General features: G+C 44.9%; 1 protein-coding gene across 1 annotated transcript in view; it reads right to left on the bottom strand.

The window, feature by feature from the left end:
• The window catches only part of GNAI2 (G protein subunit alpha i2), a 465915-nt gene that overhangs the window by 155321 nt on the left and 289223 nt on the right, over positions 1-21371 (bottom strand). Inside the window, exon 3 of the mRNA XM_078661258.1 lies at positions 10743-10884. Within this exon, the coding sequence (XP_078517384.1) occupies positions 10743-10884 (142 nt within the window). The remainder of the gene's footprint in view (positions 1-10742; positions 10885-21371) is intronic.

The following is a 21371-nucleotide window of genomic DNA, read 5'->3' as shown; positions in this document are numbered from 1 at the left end:
AAATTTACACAAAGATGGGGAAGAAAAAAACAAACAAATTTACTCATTCATGTAAATCAAAATCTTTGTGGGAGGAAAAGGATAAAGACTTAGCAGTGTTTCTGACATCACTTCTGAAAGATAGTGTAGGTTACACAAGCGGTCAACACCTGGAAACTCCTTTGATGATGTGCACACAGTTGTAAATTTCATTTAGAAAGTTTGCACTTTTCTTGATCAGAATATAAGATTGTTTTTTCCCCCAAAGTGCTTCCACCCCAAGAAAACCAAGACTGGACTTCCATCCCTTGGAACACCACATATAAATCAAAACGTTTTTTAAAGATACACATGACCAAGTGAACTCAGGAACCAAAAATAACTTGGGCTAACTACCCAAGCATCTATCTTGATTGTTCTTCTCTTTAATCCTATTGTCTTTCTACATCATTGGCTTACTATTGTGCCCAAATGTCTTTAGTGAATCCTCTCATGTCTCTGTCCAGAAGTCTTACTAGACAAGCATGTAAAGGCAAAGTTTGAGAAATATAATGAGTTATTCAGTGGCTTGCATCAATCATGGGTCGACACATCTCTATAGACAGAATACCTATGTTCACTCGGCAGGTAACACATTACTGCTTGCTATCTTTTTCATGCATGATTTTTAGTGAGCACAAAATTACTTTTAATATCTTATTACAAGACACACGAGGCTATCCAGGAACCATTTGACCTCATATCGTGTTTCATTACATTTGGCTTATACATTTGTTAATGTCTCTCTCTGAAGCCCTGTCACCACCATCAGCTTATCTGTTGTTGGTAAGTACTTTTCCACATTTTTACAAACCCCCTTATAAAATAATTACTGCTCCATCAGTAGCAAGAAACTAACGCGATCAAACCAACGCTTTTATTAGTTTTGAAATTCTCTCGATCTTAAAGTCATGAAGTAACCTTTGTACAACCAGAGCAAAACAGGAGGCCAAAGGGATGCACCTTGTATAGTACTGCTCTTTCCCTCTAGCCCACTTTGCAAGTAACAAGTTGTAACAAGACCCGGGTCACCCTACAATAAAAGATAAAGCAAGCAGAGAGAGAAGGGAAGCGGAAAAGATTAGGAAGTAACCAAGTAAGAAACATCTCGGTCACTAGTATAGGTTGTGATTTGCAGGACGCATGCCCTCTACAAATTTTTTTTGTATTGTACTGTTACACATGGTTTCGTAGTTCGCATTGGTAATGCTAAACGTATTGTGAAGTATGTTGTTTCGAGGCTGTATACCGGATGCAAATCAACTCCGAACTAATGGTTTAGTCAGTAATTTTAGTAATTGTGCTAAGTTTAATTATTTATTTTTTTAATGGTTAGATCCGTGCCTACCGGTTGGTGTATGAGAATGGTTGCCTGGTTCTCTAAAGAACATGGTTTATTTTGTTATGTAATTATTTGCGTCTGAGAGCGCCCTCGTTCCTTCATGCCTGGTAGCGTTGTATTCCTGAAGTTGGTTTTGGTCATCTCCCCTCCCTGGTCCTGAGGGTCGCGGAATCACAGCAGCAGCTGTCTTTCCCTTTCTTTATACCATTTTCAATCGCTGTTGATAACTTTGCCTGTGGCTCCTAATTTTTTACATATATATCCTGTATAATGAAGTTGTGTGATGGATATTTAAACTGCTGGAATTTTCCTTCCCTTTGTACTCGTCATAGCGGACACTGTGAAGTCGCGGGAATGCCCAGTAATAACCGGATATTAATATACAGGTGTCCGCTGACAGTTAAGAACAAATAAAATAATGGCAAATAATAGTAGAGTAATATGTAGTTAGTATGTTCAATTAATATGAGATGCAGCCCTCTGCCCTGGGCAAACCCTGAAAACTACAAAGTCCATTAAACCATACAATCATTACATCTCCGAGCCTTTAAACGTAAGGTCTTGAGACAAAAAATATCGTCAGCGGCTTAAGCAGATCGTGTTAAATAATGTCTCCAAGTGTTTGCGAGGAGAGGTCCAATCCAAGCTTTGGGCTATGAGCAGACCAATAGAAGTGAGAAATAATGTGAGATAGTTGCGGGTGTTAAATTCACCTACTGGGAGTCCTGACTTCTAATTCCCTGTTTGGCCTTCTTTAACTTTCTTGATGTACCTCACTCCACTTTGTGCTTTACAAGTAGGACTGTCGCCTCCACTGTGCTGGTTTCTCCAGATGTCTCCAGAAATTCTTGAAGCACAGGCTTCGAGGAGGTTCTCACCTCCCTTATCCCATAAATTCTAAAAAAATCCTCTCCTGAGATTCTGTCCAATCTACTGATCCCCTATGTACCTACTCGACAGCTACGCTCGGCCGAGCACTGCCTTGCCACGGTTCCCCGGGTGAAGCGACTTAGAGCTGGGGGTCGGTCCTTTTGGTACCTTGCTGCCAAATTATGGAATTCTCTGCCTGTGCAGATCCGCCGTTTAGACTGCCTCTGTCCTTCCGTAAAGCTATTAAAACGTTCTTTTTCCCCAGGGCCTAGCCTGCTCTCTTAGGGCCTAGCTTCTGCACTCTGTTGGCATGACCTGAAGCGCCGGGACGTCCCTTCGCTGAGGCATCTGTTGCGCTATATAAAATTTCAAAATAAATAAATAAAAATAAATGAGCTCCCCAAATCCAGTGAGCCCTCTCAAGCACTGGGGGAGGAGGAGGGCACCAAAGCCTGAAAGTTCTATAAAGCTCTCTGAAAAGCTGTCCCCACCTCACTCCAAAAATACCCTCATCTACCTGAGGGGGTTCTGGATAAGCAATGGTAATACGCAGAAGCTATTGAGAGCCACTGAGTTTCAATGTCTGTTTTTGGAGCCAGTGGGGAGGCTTCGGAAGCAGGGACCCCGACAGTGCATATACAAGGAGCATCTCAGCCCACCAAGTTGGTGCTGCTGGGAGCAGAATTGGTGGCCACGCAAGTTGATCGGACAAGCGGGTGGGCAAGAGCATGGTAAAAGCATCAGGCTGACGGTGTAGGAATAGATCGCTCCTCATTACCATGTTTACTCTTTTGATGCACTCTTTACTAGATAAGTTGTACTTTCCGAACTGCCCTTTTTCGATTTCAGTTGTTTAACCCATCTCTATGTGCGACAGTAAGGACAGAAGAAGCAAAGGAGGCAATCCTTGGAAGGGAGGTCTTACATTCACTTTGACCCAATTATGAAGAGGAGGGGTATCTAGCCAAGAAGTTTTGTGGCGAAATAAGCAGATTCTGAAATCAAGTTGGAAAAGTACTCGCATTTAGGACCATACTAGAATAACCTACATTTAGTAGGCATGCACAGCACAAGCCCTAAGTTACAACGGGAAAGGAGGTGCAGAATCTCACCTCTGTCAAAGATCCATTTCCAAGTGCAAATAGAGATGGAGAAAGGAGGATACTGGATAGTGGAAAAAGAATCGGTCATGCGGCCATTTGCACAGATTAATTAAATCACATCCCGCTTTCTGCCTCAGGGTAGCTGATTTCCCAGTAAGATAGCAATGAGAAGGAAACTCATTTGGGAGGACATTTATTTTATGGATCCAGTCCAGGACAAATCAATGGCAGTGTACATTAAGGGGGGGGGGGGTGAGTATTGAGCCATCAGAACCACTTATGGGTTGCAGATTTATGTGAAGAATATAACAGGGTCTTCATCCATTTATGTGGTATGTTTAACATTTAAGTGTTATTACTACTCACCAGGCATTAATGCACATATACAGGCTGTGTAAGTGGATTAATGAGGGAGTATGTGCACAGAGGAACAAACCTTCCAGTGGAACAAGGATTCACCTGGAGTTAATGACTTCTAGGAGGCCTTGACTGGACAATCTTAGTGAGCCGACATGGGCACAAGCAGAAATCTGGCTTGGAAGGTGCGTCGGGACTTTCTTACTGCTTCATTAATAGTTTAGTGTAGGGATCAGAAACTTCACCAAGCTTCAAAATGGCATCCCGCGAAGAGTGTGACATTCAAATCTAGTTGTTGACATTTATGAAAGCCAGTTAGGCGGGGGCGAATATGCACTGCAAGAGTAAACAAGCATTGGCATAGCCAATAGCTCTCGCCTTTGGGACGTTATAAGTCTTTAGCCATGTAACAGTTGATGTTGTTGCACCACGGATATTGTGCTGCATAACTAAATACTTATAAGGTCCCAAAAGCTTGACCTATTGGCTATGCCAATTCTGGTTTAGTTTTGATGGAGAGCAGCTCCTATATAGAGCATCCAGTAATGCCACCAACATTCTCCTCACCTGAAATGAAAAAGCCTTTTCGTTTTTGGGGGAACGACCCAGAGTTCCCTGCTTCCCTTTTTGCATAATTTATGTGTGCCTACAAACCTGAAAAACTCATTGTTTTAATTTTACAGAGTGCTCCTAAGTCTGGACAAAGCTATAGCTCTCTGAAGAGCTGTAATGGCAGCGAAACACGTATCAGTGGTTGCTTTTATTAATTTCAGGTGGATAGGATGGTATTTTACAAACCCAAAGCTTAAATACTGTGCCTGATATGGTAAAAGGCTTGTCATATTTCCACTGGGCATGGATAGACATTTAATAACCACTTCTGTACATATAAGCCAGTGCATAAATACAATTGCACGTCTTACTGTCTTAAAATCGGTATCTATTGTGTATTCCTCAACATAGTCAAGTGCGGACGGTGTGCGCAGAAAAAGTAGTGCATTCCTTTATTTGACTGCCTGATAAAGCTGAAAATAAAAACACGCAGGTATTGTTCTCTTACCTGCACTGCACTCTCCCTGGCTTATTCACGCAGCTGTCAAACTCCAGCTAAAATCCACAGCACAAGGCTATTTCCCATCCCATGGCTCTCGCACACCATAGCCGGCGGGTCCCTCGTGCGTGTTTTACTCCCCACGACGCATCTCTAACCACTACTCTACCGTCTCCCAAATTCTAACGGTCTCTCGAAGGCAGGCCTCTAAGAGTACTGCAGAGCAACAACCTGTATTTGCACGAGAATTGTCCCAACGCCTTCTACAGCGACATGGGACGCAAAAGGCGGGCGTTAACTTTTCCTCAACCAACGCAACAGCGGCCTGACAGTCCCAGGCGCCCTCACACCCCCCAGCCGCCTTCATGAGGGTAAAGGCGGCTCCAGCGCCAGCCACCTGACAAAGAAAGCACAAGGACAAACACATGATAGAACAGATCGCGGAGCAGGGGGGTAAGCATGGCGAGCTTTGAACCTGATGATCAGTGTTAGGGCAGAGTGCGGTGCAGGGGGGTAAGCACGGCGAGCTTTGAACCTGATGATAAGTGTTAGGAGAGAGCAGGGGTAGGGGTGTAAGCACGGCGAGCTTTGAACTTGATAAGTGTTAGGACAGAGCAGGGGGCAGGGGGGTAAGCATGGCGAGCTTTGAACCTGATGATAAGTGTTAGGACAGAGTGGGGACAGAGAGGTAAGCACGGCGAGCTTTGAACCTGATGATAAGTGTTAGGACAGAGCAGGCCGGCAAGCTTTGAACCTGATAATAAATGTTAGGACAGAGCGGGAGGCAGAGCGGGTAAGCACAGCAAGCTTTGAACCTGATAAGTGTTAGGACAGAGCGGGGGCAGGGGGGTAAGCACGGCGAGCTTTGAACCCGATGATCAGTGTTAGGACAGAGCGGGGTCAGGGGGGTAAGCACAGTGAGCTTTGAACCTGATGATCAGTTTTAGGACAGAGCGGGGGTAGATGGGTAAGCACGGCGAGCTTTGAACCTGATAAGTGTTAGGACAGAGTGCTGGGCAAAGGGATAGGCATAAGTAGTGAAAAATATGAGAATAACTTAGCACAGAGTACGGGGCCGATGGCAAGGCAAAAACATAAAATTAGGTGGCAGCAAAAACGAGGAGGGGAGAAGGGAGAGGGTAGGGTGGGGAGAAGGGAGGGGGGAGTGAGAGCAGAGAGCGAGGGGGTGAAGGAGCAGGATTCACGCGCTGTAAGGCTTAAATGAGCCATTACAGAAAGCCAGATGGCCTGTGCACGTTCATGCGTGCGTACCCACAAGCTTGAGGCCAGCAAAAGCGTTTGGTAGCACTTTGAAAACCAACTCACTAAATGTCTCGCAGGGCATGCGCTGGCTCAGGCGAGACCTAAAAAGTAGAGTTTCAACTTATTGTAAAGGATACAATACCAAACCTCTAAACATGGCCCAAAAGGCTGGTCAAATACAGCAACTATGTAGATAAATTTACAGAGAAAGTTTTAAAGTGGGAACATCCCTAATGAAGCTGAGATTGAACTCCTGATGTATTCTGTTGACTGCTATCTACGGCCAGGTGTGAACTAGAAAGGGAACGATTATTGTGATTTTTCAGAACTTACCAATCATGATCTATACTGGGATAAAAGAGGAAGAATTTAGGAGGATACCTCGATACACCAACATTAAATTAGAGGTGGAGTCCTGCCAGTGATAAATTTGAGCAGGTGATTGCCATTGGCACTGAATTTTCGCAACCAGGACTTATTTTACAGTGTTCGACTTTGGCCCAGAACAAGAGAGAGAAGGCAAGCAAAGGGAAAGATGGAGAAAGTGAGGAAAACTGTGAGAAAGGCAGCAAGTATGGATAAAAAAAGGATAGTGCAATCGTGTGATAAAGAGTCAAGAATTAATAGGCAACATTGCCTTGATGGAGCTCATACTTAGGTTACCCACTCTCTAGCTGTCCACACCCACAGTTTGCTTCTCCACAATGTCGTGGAGGTATTTCCAATGGTACTAAATGATGGTTATAAGGATGTAAGTGCCAAGGAACACAAACAGCCATTGTTTTGGAGAGCTGCAAGGACCTGGTCAGGAGTCAGTAACATAGACTTACACTGTCCTTGAGATAAATATCCGAAATGGAGTGAAGCACTTCATCTTTTTCCAATAGATGTTGAGCAGAAAAATATCTATCTCCTATCTGGATATGGTGCAGCCAATATTTCTCTAGGAAGGAAGAGCAATGTTTCTCCAGAAAGGTGAACCTTTGGATGTCCTGCAGTAGTTCCTAAATGCAAATGGGTGAGGCATGGATAGCGATGGCTGTAGGATCTTTACAGGTTAGCTGCTCTTTACTAAATTAGACTACCCATGCTTCATGGGTAATGTGGGTGCTTTCTTCATAGTGCAGAGAAAAACGTATCCCATTTAAGTGAACCATTTGAGATAAAGCCGAGAAGAATGCCCCAATCTCTTTGGCCTCTTTAGAGACTGGGGGACTGACGTGATCTTTACCATTGAGTGTCTCATTTTGGACTGGATAGGCTCAGCAGGAGGAACAGCAAGCAGGCGTTGAAGGCTAGGAGTGAAACTACACCCTGGCCTTAAATGATCTTCACTGGCTAGGAAAAATAGGATGGGAATGGCTGGTACCACTTGGATGGAACTGGGTGATTTGTCTGAGATGTTGCTCTTTTACTTATAGAGGGCCTTGTCAGCCAAGAGGACGGGTAGATTCTTACCATCAAACTGGAAATCAATTCCCTATTTACTGATAAAAAGCTGAAAATATTTACCCTCATCTCAAAGGAGACAGCCTTGAAGGTCTTGTCTAGCACATAGTAGTGCTGCCTAGTTGTATGCAGGTCACTGTGCTCGCTTGTCGGGTCAGTGTGCTCATTGACTCTTGCAAGGAAAAGAGCTGGACGATCGATCAACTGGAGCTTCCCAGTTCCTGATGGCCCTAATGAGGGTTCTGGGAATGGAAACAGAGTGGCTGACCTGCTGGTAACCGGACTTGTATTGCCGGTCACCAATATACTGGGAGCTACTGATTTCAAATGAGCAAGAAAACTCCATATCGTTCAGCTTGTCATTCATGGCATCCAAGAATGAGTCTGAACTCGGGAGGAACAGCAGCATGTTGGCGAGTCCTGAGGTTAGAACTGGGCAAGGGAGCAAACCGAGAACTATAAACCAATCAAGCCGATTCGAATTCAACAAATCAGAGATGTAAACCCTGTTCAACATTCAAGTCCTCATTGCATGAAATGGGGACAGCCAGGAGAACATTCCCTCTGAGGAGACATACCACTGGTAGTGACTATGTATGACCCAGACGGTCCCTGGGCTTGGAACTGCTCAAGAGTATCTAGGATCAACTCTTGTTCTTCAAAGACAAAGCGTGGAAGTAAGGAGGACAGTTTTACACACTCCTGGATGGGGTGCACAGTGGCATCAGAGCAAGCTCTTAGAAATTACAGGCCCGAGGATTAACCGGAGGAGGGCTCCTTCACTTCCTCTTGCAAAAAGCTTATTGGTCCTTCTCAGCTGCTTTATACAGTGAGCAAGAGCTAGACAACTAGAACAGGGATGAGGAGGAGAAGAGAGGGTTGGCTATGCCACATACAACTGAATTTGATACTGATGCCATCCACAGGAGAAGTATGCTCTAATTTAGTGTAATTCTCCAACACTAAAGTTAGCAAAGCAGCTTTGATTCTCTGGCTCACACCCAGGCATGCTCAACCTTTTGGGATACCATGTCAGTATGACCACAACCAGAAGGAAAGATGGGTTCAAATACAAGGTACATTTGTTCATGAGTTCTATTCCCAGAAGAGGAGTGGTCTATTCAGCTGATGATGCAACAGAGTCTTTGGTGCAGGAGAAAGTATGGCCCCTGCAAGTTTCAATTGTTCCTCTGCTACTGGGCTTTTGACACCCATTCTTGACACTGGCAACCAGATCCAGATGAAACATGTTTTCATGTACCTGGTAAATGTGAATGTGCGATTAGGTAATATCACTCTCTCTTGGGTTAGGATTGAGCACGATCAAAGAGTGACCACAACAAGGGAAGCGGAAGGGACCCTGGATGGGTCGCCATGCTGAGTTACGGACAAAAAGGGTTCTATCTAAGGCACCTTATTTCCAATCCCCATACTTGCACCAGTGATTGCAGGCAGAGCTCAGTTAGGTGACAAATGAGTACTCCTAAAATAGAAGTGACATAGGTTATGTAGGTCAGGTGCTGCAAACAGCCAGTGATGTGATGCACACGGCTTAAAAACAAGCATAAAGTATGCGGGCTGAAGGAAGGGAAGACTAGAGTGAGAAAACAAGCCAGTGAACTAGCGTAGGAAGTTGCAGAGTATGACAGCAGGTTCCCCCTCACACTGATGATCAGAAACGAGGGAAGTTGTGAACTGCTTGGAGATGAAGGGGTGTGCTAACAGAAGACATGCACTTGCTGCTCTGTTGAACAGCTTTTGCAAGTAGATTCTGACCTCACCATGAGGAGGCTTCATCAACCACATCTCATGAATCGGAGAGCGCGCGAAGATGGGAGAGTAGCACTAATAGTTTGCTCATGTCACTTACTACATTATAATTGAAGCAGTGCATCTAATTACATGTGAAACTTTCAGCACAAAGGTCTAACAGTATTCTATGATGACACGCTTAATTGTAATTCAGGCACTAATAAGATCACTTTTACTATACGAGGACACAAGAGAATGTTGCATTTAACGCTTCGTCTGCTGTAAAACGTATTATCGCACACAAACAAATAAGAGAATAAACAAGCCAACTGTGATATGACAAGTTCGTTAAGCGGGCTATGGAATTCACAGAATGGTACTTAAAGCAGCATGGGCTCAAGTGATACACATGATCTAGTTGTTCAAGCAATCACTGGATGAGGGCAAAGAACTGCAACACAGACTTATCTTGAAGAATGGACCTCTCAGGGACGGAGAAAGACTGAGGCGTTGATTTCCTGGGCTCAAAGGCTCATGGGAGAAGTACAGGCGTAGCCGCTTGGACTAGGTCAAGTGGCTCTATGCGTGGTTTCTCATCTTGCAAAGTGACTGCCTCACTCCTCTGTTGAAGGGTTATAGGGTGTGATGGGCTTGGGTCAGATCCATCCACAGAAGTCTCCTACACTTAGCAACAGCTAGACAAGTGCAAGGGCTGGGTTGTGGGCTGGGTTGTTGGCTAGGCCTCAGTGGGCTGGAATTGCTACAGATATCCACAGGAGGGGTATGCTCTACTTTAGTATGTGCCCTGAGCCCAATGTTGGCTGAACACCTTGGATTTTCTGGCTCACACCCAGGTATGTAGGCATGCTCAATCTTTTGGGGTAACTGGGTGCCACCTTAGGGAGCAGATGGCATTTGGGTATATTATTTTTTTTTACCTTTAGGAGCAATACGCTCAGAACTGGCACAGAATATAGCCTAGGGAATTCACACTATCAGTTGTTATGAGATGTGGCCTAAGGGTTAGAGCTTCTGATACAGGAACTAGTGTACTAGATTTGATTCTAGGCTTTGGTTCAACTGCCTGCGGTTCAGGGTGAATCACTTAATCCCTCCCTGCCTAAAAGAAACAGACATGTGCAAAGCCAATAGGTCTGGTATTGCCTGGTAGCCTTTAGGCTTTGTCAGTGCTTGTTTTTTCTTGATGTTTGCCAAACGTTGTCAGGCAGCTGCCTGACAACGTTTTGCAAACATCATGAAAAAACCCTCACTAATATAAAAAGAAAAAATGTCTAAAAGCAAAATGTTTTCAAACAGCACACATTGACAATGTAGTCCTAAACACTTAGGGGGATTACATTGTGTGGGATTGTACTTGTGTAGTGCTGGGTCTTTATAGACCTACACCATAGATAAAGCAGATCCGTTACCCTGTCCATTTCATATTCTTTTTGAAGCTAATAATCATTTTGCCATCTTTGAGAGAAAAACCTCACAAATGCAAGCAATACAGAAAAGAACCAAAAAGGGCACATACTGCTCTGGCTGCATCTCCAAAGTCCACCTTCAGGTTGCCCATGGCTTTGATGATGGCCATGATGGACTGGATAGTGTTGCTGTACACCACGGCCTTGTACTGCTGGCATTCATCCTCCGAGTACCCGTCTTCATGGATGATCCTAGGGAGAAGGAAAAAAAGGAGTCAACCAGTGTTTCTGGAACTTGGGTTAGCCCTTTCTGAAGGCAGCTCAAAGAGTCTCTCTCACCATCTGGCGTACAAGAGGAATTCCACACACAGTGAACAACACTCCTAATTTAAATGGAGAATTGTAGACATTTTCCAAATACCTTGGCCCCTGTTGCAGCTCCCAGTCCCTGCTTTTCATTAGTGCTGCGGATCAGAGCCAAGCTACACTGAAGGACCCAAATTTGGTTCTCAGCAATAGTATTATGGGAGTGATGTGAGAGTAGAGCGAGTTATAAATAGGGCTCCCGGTTTTATTGCGTTTATTTTTTTTTTACATTTCAGTCTGTATTCATCCATATTTATTTTTGGGCCAGCTTATTGGTATTTTCCCATATTTATTTTGTGTTTTGAGAATAAACGGAGATGTAAAATTGTATATTTCCATATTTATTTAAATGATAAACATGTTTCATACGCCTCACGTTTTAGTGAACCAAGCAGCCAAATATAACAAAACACTACACCCACAGGTACATATTAGCATTAGATACCCATATTTGTTAAAATATGCCTGTATTTAAGAAAATGTAATGCTGTTTTTTGAACTCTATGATGTCTATTTGCTCAAATGTTGGCCGAGAAATCATGAAAGACAGCACAGAGAGTCACTCACAAGCAGCACAATTGTCTGTATTTTTCGGCTCCAAAAAATAAATAGACAGGAAACACATTGCTTTCTGTTCTGCATTTATCTGTAAAAATCAGTAAAAATGGAAAACTGGGAGCCTTAGTTATAATGAAGGGCCAACTGTAGGTCCCCACTCGTGTACAGCTTGAGTACTGCGGGTCAGACCCGAATTACAATGAGGGACCTAAATATGGATACCGGTAATTGCAGGAATGCTGGGGGTTAGGTCCGAGTCAGAATTAAGGACAAAAGAAATGTTGTGGATCAGGACTGAATTAAAATGAAGGTTCCAAGTGTGGTTCCCATTGCTTGCATTGCAGGAGTGATGCTGGTCAGGGTTAGATGACAATGAGGGACCTATATTTGGTTCCCAGTACTTGCATCATTGGAGTGCTGCGGGCGTGTAGCGAGTTAGAATGAAGCATGAATCTAAGAGTAATTCCCATTATTTGCATTGCAGGCATGCTGTGGGATAGGGTTGAGTTATATTTGAAGGACTCAAGTGTAGCTCCCAGAACATGCAACACAGCAGAACTGTTGGTCAAGGTTGGGTTAAAATGAAGGACCAGGTGTGGGCCCATGCTCTTCAATAGCAGGAGTGCTGTGGGTCAAGGCTTAATTACAACGAAGCATACAAAGGTGGTTGTCTGATCCTGGGGTGATGTAGGAGAATTCAATTACAGAAGGTCCAGATCCTGAGTATCAGGGGTGTTGCATGTTATGGAATCTTCAATGTAAGATCTGTGTGAGATTTTAAAAGGAAGCAAACTACCTTCACAACTTCAACAAGCATTTACAATGCAATAGGTCTCGGGTTAATTAAGTTTGAGCTATTGGCATTGCTAAATATTGCAACACTAACTGCAACAAAAGCTATTGGTGTTGCATTATTTAGCAATGCCAATAGCTCAAACTTTAATAATGCGAGACCTATTGCATTACCAAAGCAAAGAATAAGGTCTGTTCATATTATATTCCATACACCTGTTTAAATCATGCATGTGGAGCATAAAACCTGGCACATTTGAGAAAAATATTGCAGATTCCATAAGTAATGCCACTGTAGTAATGCTTCTCGCGGTGATGGGCCCCAGTTTTAAGATGAGGGGGAGGGTAGTTACTTATTTTCATTTAAAAAAAATGAATGTTATATTTTTCCTGTTCCAATTAAAAGACTGTATAAACGGTAATAGTGTGACTCTTGTGGTGAATTTTGTTGTATGGACATTACTTTCTTAGGCTACGAGCAAGCTCCCTGCTAAGGGCGTGTGGCCGCAGTGTTCCACTGTTGTGCCCTAAATACCCAAGGGGGCTGAACTCCGTGTAAATTAGTGGGATGTATGCGACGCAGCAGAACTCACTGCTCACCTTTAACAACATGTTCTTTGAAATCCCATTAAGCTTTGCCAAACTAGCCCCACATTAGCAGTGTTTTTTTTCCACTGTGCATCCTGCATTTCATGACTTCATTTGCGGTCTCTCTAGCCTTTCGCACCTCAAAGCACTCTGAAACACTGTAGGCCTAAGGCAGTATGTCGGCATTATATATAATCAACCCAAATAAAGTGAGTAGGGTTCTTTTTTTAACTAGAATTGCTTTGCTAAACGTAATAAATGCAAGAGATACTTCTACATACCACATGGTGACATCGTTTAATAGGCATGCCATGTATAATTATTACAATACTTTATTTTGAAGTAAAAAAACAAATCCCTCAAATGGTTATCAAAATGCGATGTATAAATCCAGTGGGTTGTCTTTCAAATACATACTCCGCACGAGACCTGCAGTGTTCAGATCAGCAGCGTTGAAACAGCCGTCCATAGTCTGGTCGTATTTAGCGTTCAGGGCCACGCAGGAGTTCGGCTGCATGGGGCTGGCATGCAGGAATGTACCAGGGATGCCCACTGCAGTCTGGCTGTCCAGTAACAATATGCAGACAGATCAGTCACTGCGCAGCAGGCATCGAGTCCCCCGGCGTTAATAAATATTGGCAGAATGTGACATGAGTGAGTAAGGCGCGTGCATACCCTGCAACGGGTGAGCTTTTGGCTGTGACTGCAACCAGCGACGACTTACTGCTCCCCTCGCGGTCCAGAAGAACCAGTGAGCAACATGGACACCTTGTGCCACGGACGTGTTGGGCTAAACTCCTGCTGAGCGTTGGGCTGGGAGAGAGTATCATTGGATCTGACTGCGTCTCGTGCCCGTGGTTCACGACGGTAAGGTGGTTCACGACGGGCTGCGTAGTTGTGTTGTGGGGCACAACGAGGCTGCGCAACATATACACAGCCCGCGTTGGCACTATCTAGGTGGCCGCACGCGAAGCATCCACTCCGATGATCGGGGCTGCAAGACGCGCAACAGGGGTCCTTGTGAATTCCACACCCATTATTTGGCAATCCGACATTCTAGGATGATTCACATGTGACACTGACACTGCCTGCCCCTAGCCTCCCTGCTCTGACTCCTGGTGGGTTCCTTCGCCGGGCGGTGCCCTGCGCGTAGCCTTGTTGTCCTGCGACTAGTTTCCTGCCTTCGTCCCTTTTGTATTCCCAGTCCCTTCTCTGCCTTTATCGCTTACCTCACACGCTCTCTGCTGCCAGCACTTTGCTATCAGTTTATTTTTATTATTAACATTACAAGTTTACAAATTAAATAAAAAAGCCAACGTTAAGTTACATGAGGCAACAAGTCAAATACCGCTGCTTCCTGAAATAAAGCCTGCCTGCTTATCAGCGCTGCGCGCCCCTCTGCAGACTCCCCCTGCATTCCAAAGTCAGTCACGTGACCTCTTCCCGAGGCGCGCGACGTGATCTGATTCTTTCTGGCATGCTGAAAACAGCAGAAGTTCACGCGCGCAATGTAATCCTATGGCAAAGTGAGGCGCGTGGCCAGCTCTTGTCTTCACTTTCCTCTTGTTGTCGGCTGAGCTGACACCTATAGTTCTCTGGCGAGAACGCGCTTCGCGCGTTTCTAGCCGAGACCTAAAAATGGTCTATCATGACACTAGAAGGAACGAATACTGTAAAACAACAAAGGCAAAACAAATGTAAGCTGAGTGAGCTGCTTTCAAGACTGGGTCACACATCTGTAAAGCTTTCTTCTGTGTTTATAAGGACTAGAGATGAGGTCTGGATTAAGATGCATTGGCAATGCTGCCAATGTACCTCTGACTAGGCTGAAGCAGTATATTGGCAGAGATGAATATATTTTTATTTATCTGTATTTATTTTATTTATCAAGTTTTGTAATCATATAGCAGATACATGATTTACAAATGTAGTGAATGAAAAACCTATAGTGCTAGTATATATGAGAAGTGTACGATAGCCAGTGGCATCTGTAGGCGATAACGTGAATTAGACCCAAAAGCATCAGAGCATTTTGCCAAATGAACACAGAAGCAAATTATTGGAGATACATATTAAGTAAATAAAAATACATAGTGACAGTATTTAAAAGAGGTATACGAAGGGCAGTAGGATATGTAGACGATAAGGATCGGAGGTAGTTGAATACGATATATACAGTAGGATAAGTCCACGACAAGTTCTGAGGTAGATATGACAGGGTGTTACAGAGGTAGAGTAGAGGCACAGTTTACCCCCCCCCCCCGAGGTAATGATGCTCATATTTATTTAAAGGTTGTGGGTTAAGGGAGCCATGCCAATCAGAAGGCTTAGGGGGGAGGTTTAGGTATTGATTGAAATGAAGTTGCAGTTTCTTCCTGAAGTGAGGGAATGATGGGTTATCACGTAGATCCTGAGGCAGTGAGTTTCAGATTCTGGGAGCTTTTCTGGAGAAGGAGAGGGTGCGAGGTTTTTCTTTCTTAAATTTGGGCGGAATTAGGAGTAGACTGATAGAGCTTCATAGAGGTCTCTTTTGGCCGGCTTTTGATAGTTTGTTTGCGAGGTAGATTACATTTTCCATGTAGGGAGCTTTGTGGTATTGTAAGTAGTTTTTAAAATACATGTTGCCTCAATTGGTAGCCAGTTGAGTTTTTTGACAGTGGGAGTAATGTGCTCAAATCGAATCTCCCCCTACAGTAGTCTGGTCACTGAGTGGAGTGTAGCTGTCAGGGGTACAAGATGTGTTTTCGAAGGGTCCGTGATCGTTGCGTAACCATATTTTAGCTTGGAGAAGACTAAGGATTGCACCACAGACTTTAACTCTTCTAAGGTGATGAAGGGTTTGATTTTTGTAAGGTGCTTCTGTGAGTAGAATGCACTTTTGGATGTCGCACTGATGGGCTCGTTCATGCTCAGGTGTTTGTTAAATTTAATCCCCATAAATTTGACAGAGTTGGAAATGGATAGTTTGCAGTTTAGTGCAGTGAGGTTGTAGAGCCAGATGTATACGAGAAAGGACTTTCCTTTCGGTCAGATGAGGAGTTCTGTTTTGTTGGGGATGAGCTTGAGGTGGTTGTTGGTCAGCCTGATTGCACTGTGGAAAGTGTGCTGTTTAGGTGTTGGATGTCTTTGATTGACAATATTTTAATGTATAGTTGGGTGTCATCTGCATAGAGGTGATAAGCAATTCAGCCTTGATTCAGGATCATTGCAAGTAGTTTCATACAGAGGTTGTAAAGGTCAGAAGACAGGATTTACCATTGATGAACTCCTTGTGAGACTGGTGCTGCTTTTGTGAAGTAGTTTAGTGTGATTAGCTGTGAGCGCTGGCTTAGGAAAGATGCAAATCATTGAAGGGCAGTTCCATTGATGTCAGCACACTAAGAGAGGGTGTTTAGGAGGATGTTATGGTTGACAGTATCAAAGGCAGACGAGAGGTCCAGGAGGCAGACCTGGCCATCATCCAGAGATCTGTATAGGTCGTCTGTGATGTTCAGTTTTGCAGTCTCTGTATTGCAGTCTTTCATGAAGCCAGATTGGAAGGTATTGTGCAGGTTGTATTTTTTGATGTGGGTGTTGAGTTGCGCCAGCTCACATTTTTTTATCGTTTTTGCAAGGACAGGGAGGTTAGTAAAAGGTTTGCAGTTGTTAAGGTCGTTCTAGTCAGCATCTGCTTTTTTTATGAGGGTGGTGTCTTTGAGGGAGGCCGGCTCAAAGCTGCTCGATAAGGAAGCGTTGATGATTTTGGTCCATGCAGGGAAGATGCGTGGCTGAGATTTTTGACAAGCACAGTAGGAAGGGGGTCAGAGATGTGCGAGGTGGGTTTCAAGCAAGCTAGTAATTTGTCAACTACATCTTCAGGGATTTTTCTATTGCACGAGGTTGGAGTTGGTGCTCTGGATTTCTGAAGGGGGGGAAGAGTTGGGGGGGAAAACCCTTAGTTGGAGGTGGGGCCTGGGGTGGACCTTCTGTGATGGCACCCTTGGTGCAGGACAGGGAGGTATGTGGGTCAAGAGAGACAGAGTTTGATGTTAGCTATTGTTGGAAATAGCCCTCTTTGCAGGGTTATCCCCAAACTTGTTGCTTCTTCCTCCTTTGTTTTTCCTGACCTGTGGTTGTTGTCTATAGGACTCTGGGCACTTTTCCACTGCTGATCAGTGCTAAAGTGCATATGCTCTCTGTGTAAATTGTTATTGCGATTGGTTATCCATGATTGGTATATTTGTTTTACCAGTAGGTCCCTAGTAAAGTGCACTGAGTGTGCCAGGGCTGGTAATTCAAATGCTACTAGTGAGCCTGCAGCACTGATTGTGCCAACCACATGCGTAGCCCCAAAGAGAGGTCTCAGGCCTGCCACCGCGGTGCCTGTATGCAGTTTGCTAACTGCCATGTCAACCTGGCCAGTGCACCCACTTGCCAGACCTTACCCTTCCCTTTTCATACACCTAGGACACCCCTATGGTAGGCCCAAGGTCCCCCCCCCCCCGGGCAGGGTGCAGTGTATGTGAAAGTTAGGACATGTACTAGTGTGGGTAACATGTCCTGATAGTGAAATACTGCTAATTTCGTTTTTCATTATTGAAAGACTATCTTGCCCATAGGACAGAATGGGGAATGATGTGCAACATCTTACCCTGCATATCTTCCCATAGGAGTGAGATAGAAACTTGGAGTCTGGTATCCCTGAACTCAGATTTTAATAACACATCTTTTAGGAAGGATGGTTTTTAAATCCTGTGTTTGAAAATAGCACTTTTAGAAAGTGGCTATTTTCTTGTTCAACCTTTTGGTGTGCCTGTGCCTGTTTGCGGATTGATGTCTGGTTTGAGAGTGACAGGGGCTGGGGTAGCTCCAGGAGTTTGGGTGAGTCAGCACTAGGCTGAATAGAACTATCTGCATTTGGAGTGGTGGGAGGAGTAGCAACAGGGCCTGAATAGGGCTGTGCCTGCCTTCCACAATGCTGGCTCCACCTCCTGTTCTGTCTCTGATGACCCTGGCCCACACTGACAAAGGAAGACGTTGTGCACAGGCAGAGTGCCTCCAGAACTGGTTTGGACTGGGTCCAGGACCCCTCACACACATAGAACAAATACTTTTGGGGTATAAATGAGACCTGAAACCCCTGAAAGTTAAGACTACTTTGTGATCAAGAGGAATCCCTGCCAAAGAAGATAAGCTGAAGGGCTGAAGAGACTGAGGAGAAGTATTGGCCTTGCTGTGTGTCTGGAGTTGGCCTGCAGTTTGCGGTTTCTACTGAGAAGAGAGGACCAAGGGACTTTGCTGTGTGCTGTGTCCCATGCTTGGAGAAGGACATTTCTGTGTGCTGTGTCCATCTGAAGAAAAGTCTCCAAGGCCCTGAGAAGAGCTGGCCTCCTGTTTCTAAAGTCCCAGGCACAAAAGAACTTCACCCCCAGCTTCCCTCAACTTCCTTGCTGGGAGTTCCAGTCTGCCAGGAGGGCCTGTAACTGTGTGGAGGCCTTTTTGCTGTGGGGAGCTGGAAGCGTGACGCAACGAGAGAGAAGCGTGATGCCGCCGCAGCAGCAGCTGTCGCATCATCGAGGAAGAGTGTTCCCGCTGTTCGCCGTCGCATCACCGGAGAAGCGTGCCGCCGCATGGAGGGTGCCGTCAAATCAGAAGCATGTCGCAGGGCCTGTCATGGCTCAGAGAGCCACAGAGTTTGCTGCACGACCCTGCACATAACACCTCTACGTTGTCGCATCGCAGTAAAGACGCTATTTCTCGCATCGCACCGGATTGTCGCAACGCATCGGTGCGCAATCTTGTCGCATCGGAACCGGAGCGCAGGAAGACTCGACGCAGCGCCTTCTCTGCAACCCTTTTTTAAGTTTTGTGTTACGCATCCCAGGTACTTTGTGAGTAAAGTGTCGCCTTTCATCATCTACAAGTTTATTTTTGCAACAACCTTTCTAAAGACATTCTACAGAGTTTTTGTATGTTGGATTTTTGTTGTTTTGGTCTTGTTTAGATTAGATAAAGATTTTATTTTTCTAAACTGGTGTGGTGTCGATTTGTGGTGTTTTCACTGTGTTACTATGAGTGTTGGTACAAATACTTTACACATTGCCTTGGGATAAGCCTGCCTGCTCCTGCCAAGCTACCAAGAGGGTGAGCAGGGGTTATCCACACTGTGTTTCCCCCTTACCCTGACTAGAAGCAAGGGTCCCTATTTGGACAAAGGTACCTACCTTTGCCAACTAGAGACCTGCCTTTCTAACAGCTATTTTTTCAGAGAAGAATCTTGCGAACTCTTCGCATCACTTAATAGAGTCATAAATTGAGTGCTGAGGGAACAAGGAAGTACGTTGTTTGTTTGAGGCCTTTAGGTCTGTTCATAGATCAGTCAAGTTTAGGTCGGAAGAATGACGATTTTTCTCTGAAGATGCGATTTTTTATTTTAGGCGGGTTGTCGTCTCCAGTTTCTTTTTGTCGGAGTTATCATCTCTCTTTGCGAAGGTCTTCATTAAACTAGGATCTGGAGCGGATAATTCTTGATTTCTTGAGTTTGAGAGGGGTGACTGTGTCGAGGAGTTCAGCCATTTTTGTATTGTAGTGGAATGTGAAGTCATTCACGGAGGTTCGGTTCTGTTCGGAGCAGGAAGAATTTGGGAACAGAATAATGCGTCCAACTCTCCCTGGGGGATTCAATGTATGTTCCTCACCCAGTGCTTGGGATATATTGTCTGGGGGATGGCCTTAGGTTGGATGGCGTTGAGATCAAAAAGATTTAGCTGGTGGTCAGTCCAGTTGGTGGGTAGGGTAGAGTGGACGGATAAGGTGTTGTGCTTATGGATGACTGCGTCAAGGGTAGAGTCCTTATTGTGAATTTGTTAATTGCAATGTTGGGTGAGATCCTTCACTGCCAGGAGGGGGATAGGGCTTGTACTATTTGATCTTTGGCATTATTCAGGTACAAGTTTAGATCTCCTAGTATAATGTCTGTGCTGCCTTTTAGGGAGCTTTGTGTTCTTAGGTTTACTTAGGTCTTCCAAGAAAAGTGTTTTGTCACCTGGAGGGTGATAAACATCATTAAATTTGACGGGGTTCGGCCCTTTAGAGGTGAGCTGACCTCTCCACATTCAAAGGTGTGGCATTTGGTACTGTGGAAGGGAGTTAAGCAATTATCGTTTTTGTGAACGATGGCTAATCCACCACCGACATGATCCTTGCGGTCTCAACAAATGATTGAGAAGCCCAGTGGGGTGAGGAGATCAATGAAAGGAGATGAGTGGTCATTCAGCCATGTTTCAGTTAGAAAGCAAATGACAATTTTAATTGGTAGGATGGTTTCAGCTATTTCAATGGCATGCTTGGCTGCTGAATGACAATTTAGTAGCATGCAGCAAAGCGTGGGTAATGTTCTTGAACCAGACTGACTGGGTTGGATGGAAGTTAGTTGGGCAGGTGGCCTGGGAGTGCGAGTGGTGTTCAGGGTCCTCTTCGTGCCAAGGATGACTGGGATCTTGTGCTGGCAAGGAGAGCTAGGAGCATTGTCATATGTGTTGCTCAGTATTTCAGCTTCCAGCTGGGACATTCTAGTCGTGGAGCGTCAAAGTTGGCGGAGGTGATGAGTTTAGGGAATTGTATGCCTAGAGGTAAAGGATGGGGGTGTGGGGGGTTGATGTCTACATCTGCAGCAGGATCAGTGTTTGCCATGGAAGAGTGAGGTTGGGGCAGGATGTAATTAATCTTTAAATTTTTATTCAGCGATTCAACTCATCCAGAATTGTGCTGATGCACAAGTTACTACTTGTGTAGCGATATATCTGTAAGAGACATTAGTTAGTATTAGATTCCTTACCTTAGAATATCCCCAGGCGTCAGACTGGATCCTGAAATTTTTTGCGTAGCAGTACCCTTGCGCGTCGGTAGGCGTCGTCTGCGGCTCCGCGTCCGTCGTCGGCGTCGTGATGACGTCGTCGGAGTACTTAGACGCCGCCTCCGCGGGCTGACGTCAGTTCTTAGACACAGCTTTTCCGCGCCAGAAGCGCTGAGCCATGTTAAAAACCAACACTGGTGCCATTGAAACTAGGGCCCTGAAAGGGGGTAACCCTAACCCTAGGAATCTAATACTAACTAATGTCTCTTACAGATATATCGTTACACAAGTAGTAACTTGTGCATCTGAAAGAGACACGTTAGTATTATATTCCTTACCTTAGAATAGATACCCCAGCAATACCAACCCCTGTGGTGGGTCTGCGAACCAATAATCACACCAGAAAGTCCTGGAGGACAGAACGGCCAAAGAAGCCATCCCTCCGGACTTGGCTGTCCAGGCAGTAGTGTCTTGCAAACGTGTGCAGCGATGCCCACGTAGCTGCCTGACAGATGTCTTGTAAGGGCATTCCCCGGCCAGGGCAGTTGTAGTCGCCGTGGCTCGGGTCGAATGAGCCCGTAATCCAACAGGGGGCTCCTTT

This window comes from Lissotriton helveticus, chromosome 9 (genome assembly GCF_964261635.1).
Source record: "Lissotriton helveticus chromosome 9, aLisHel1.1, whole genome shotgun sequence".
Taxonomy (NCBI): domain Eukaryota; kingdom Metazoa; phylum Chordata; class Amphibia; order Caudata; family Salamandridae; genus Lissotriton; species Lissotriton helveticus.
Note: the sequence above shows the minus strand (reverse complement) of the source record. Positions and strands in the feature narration are given on the sequence as shown.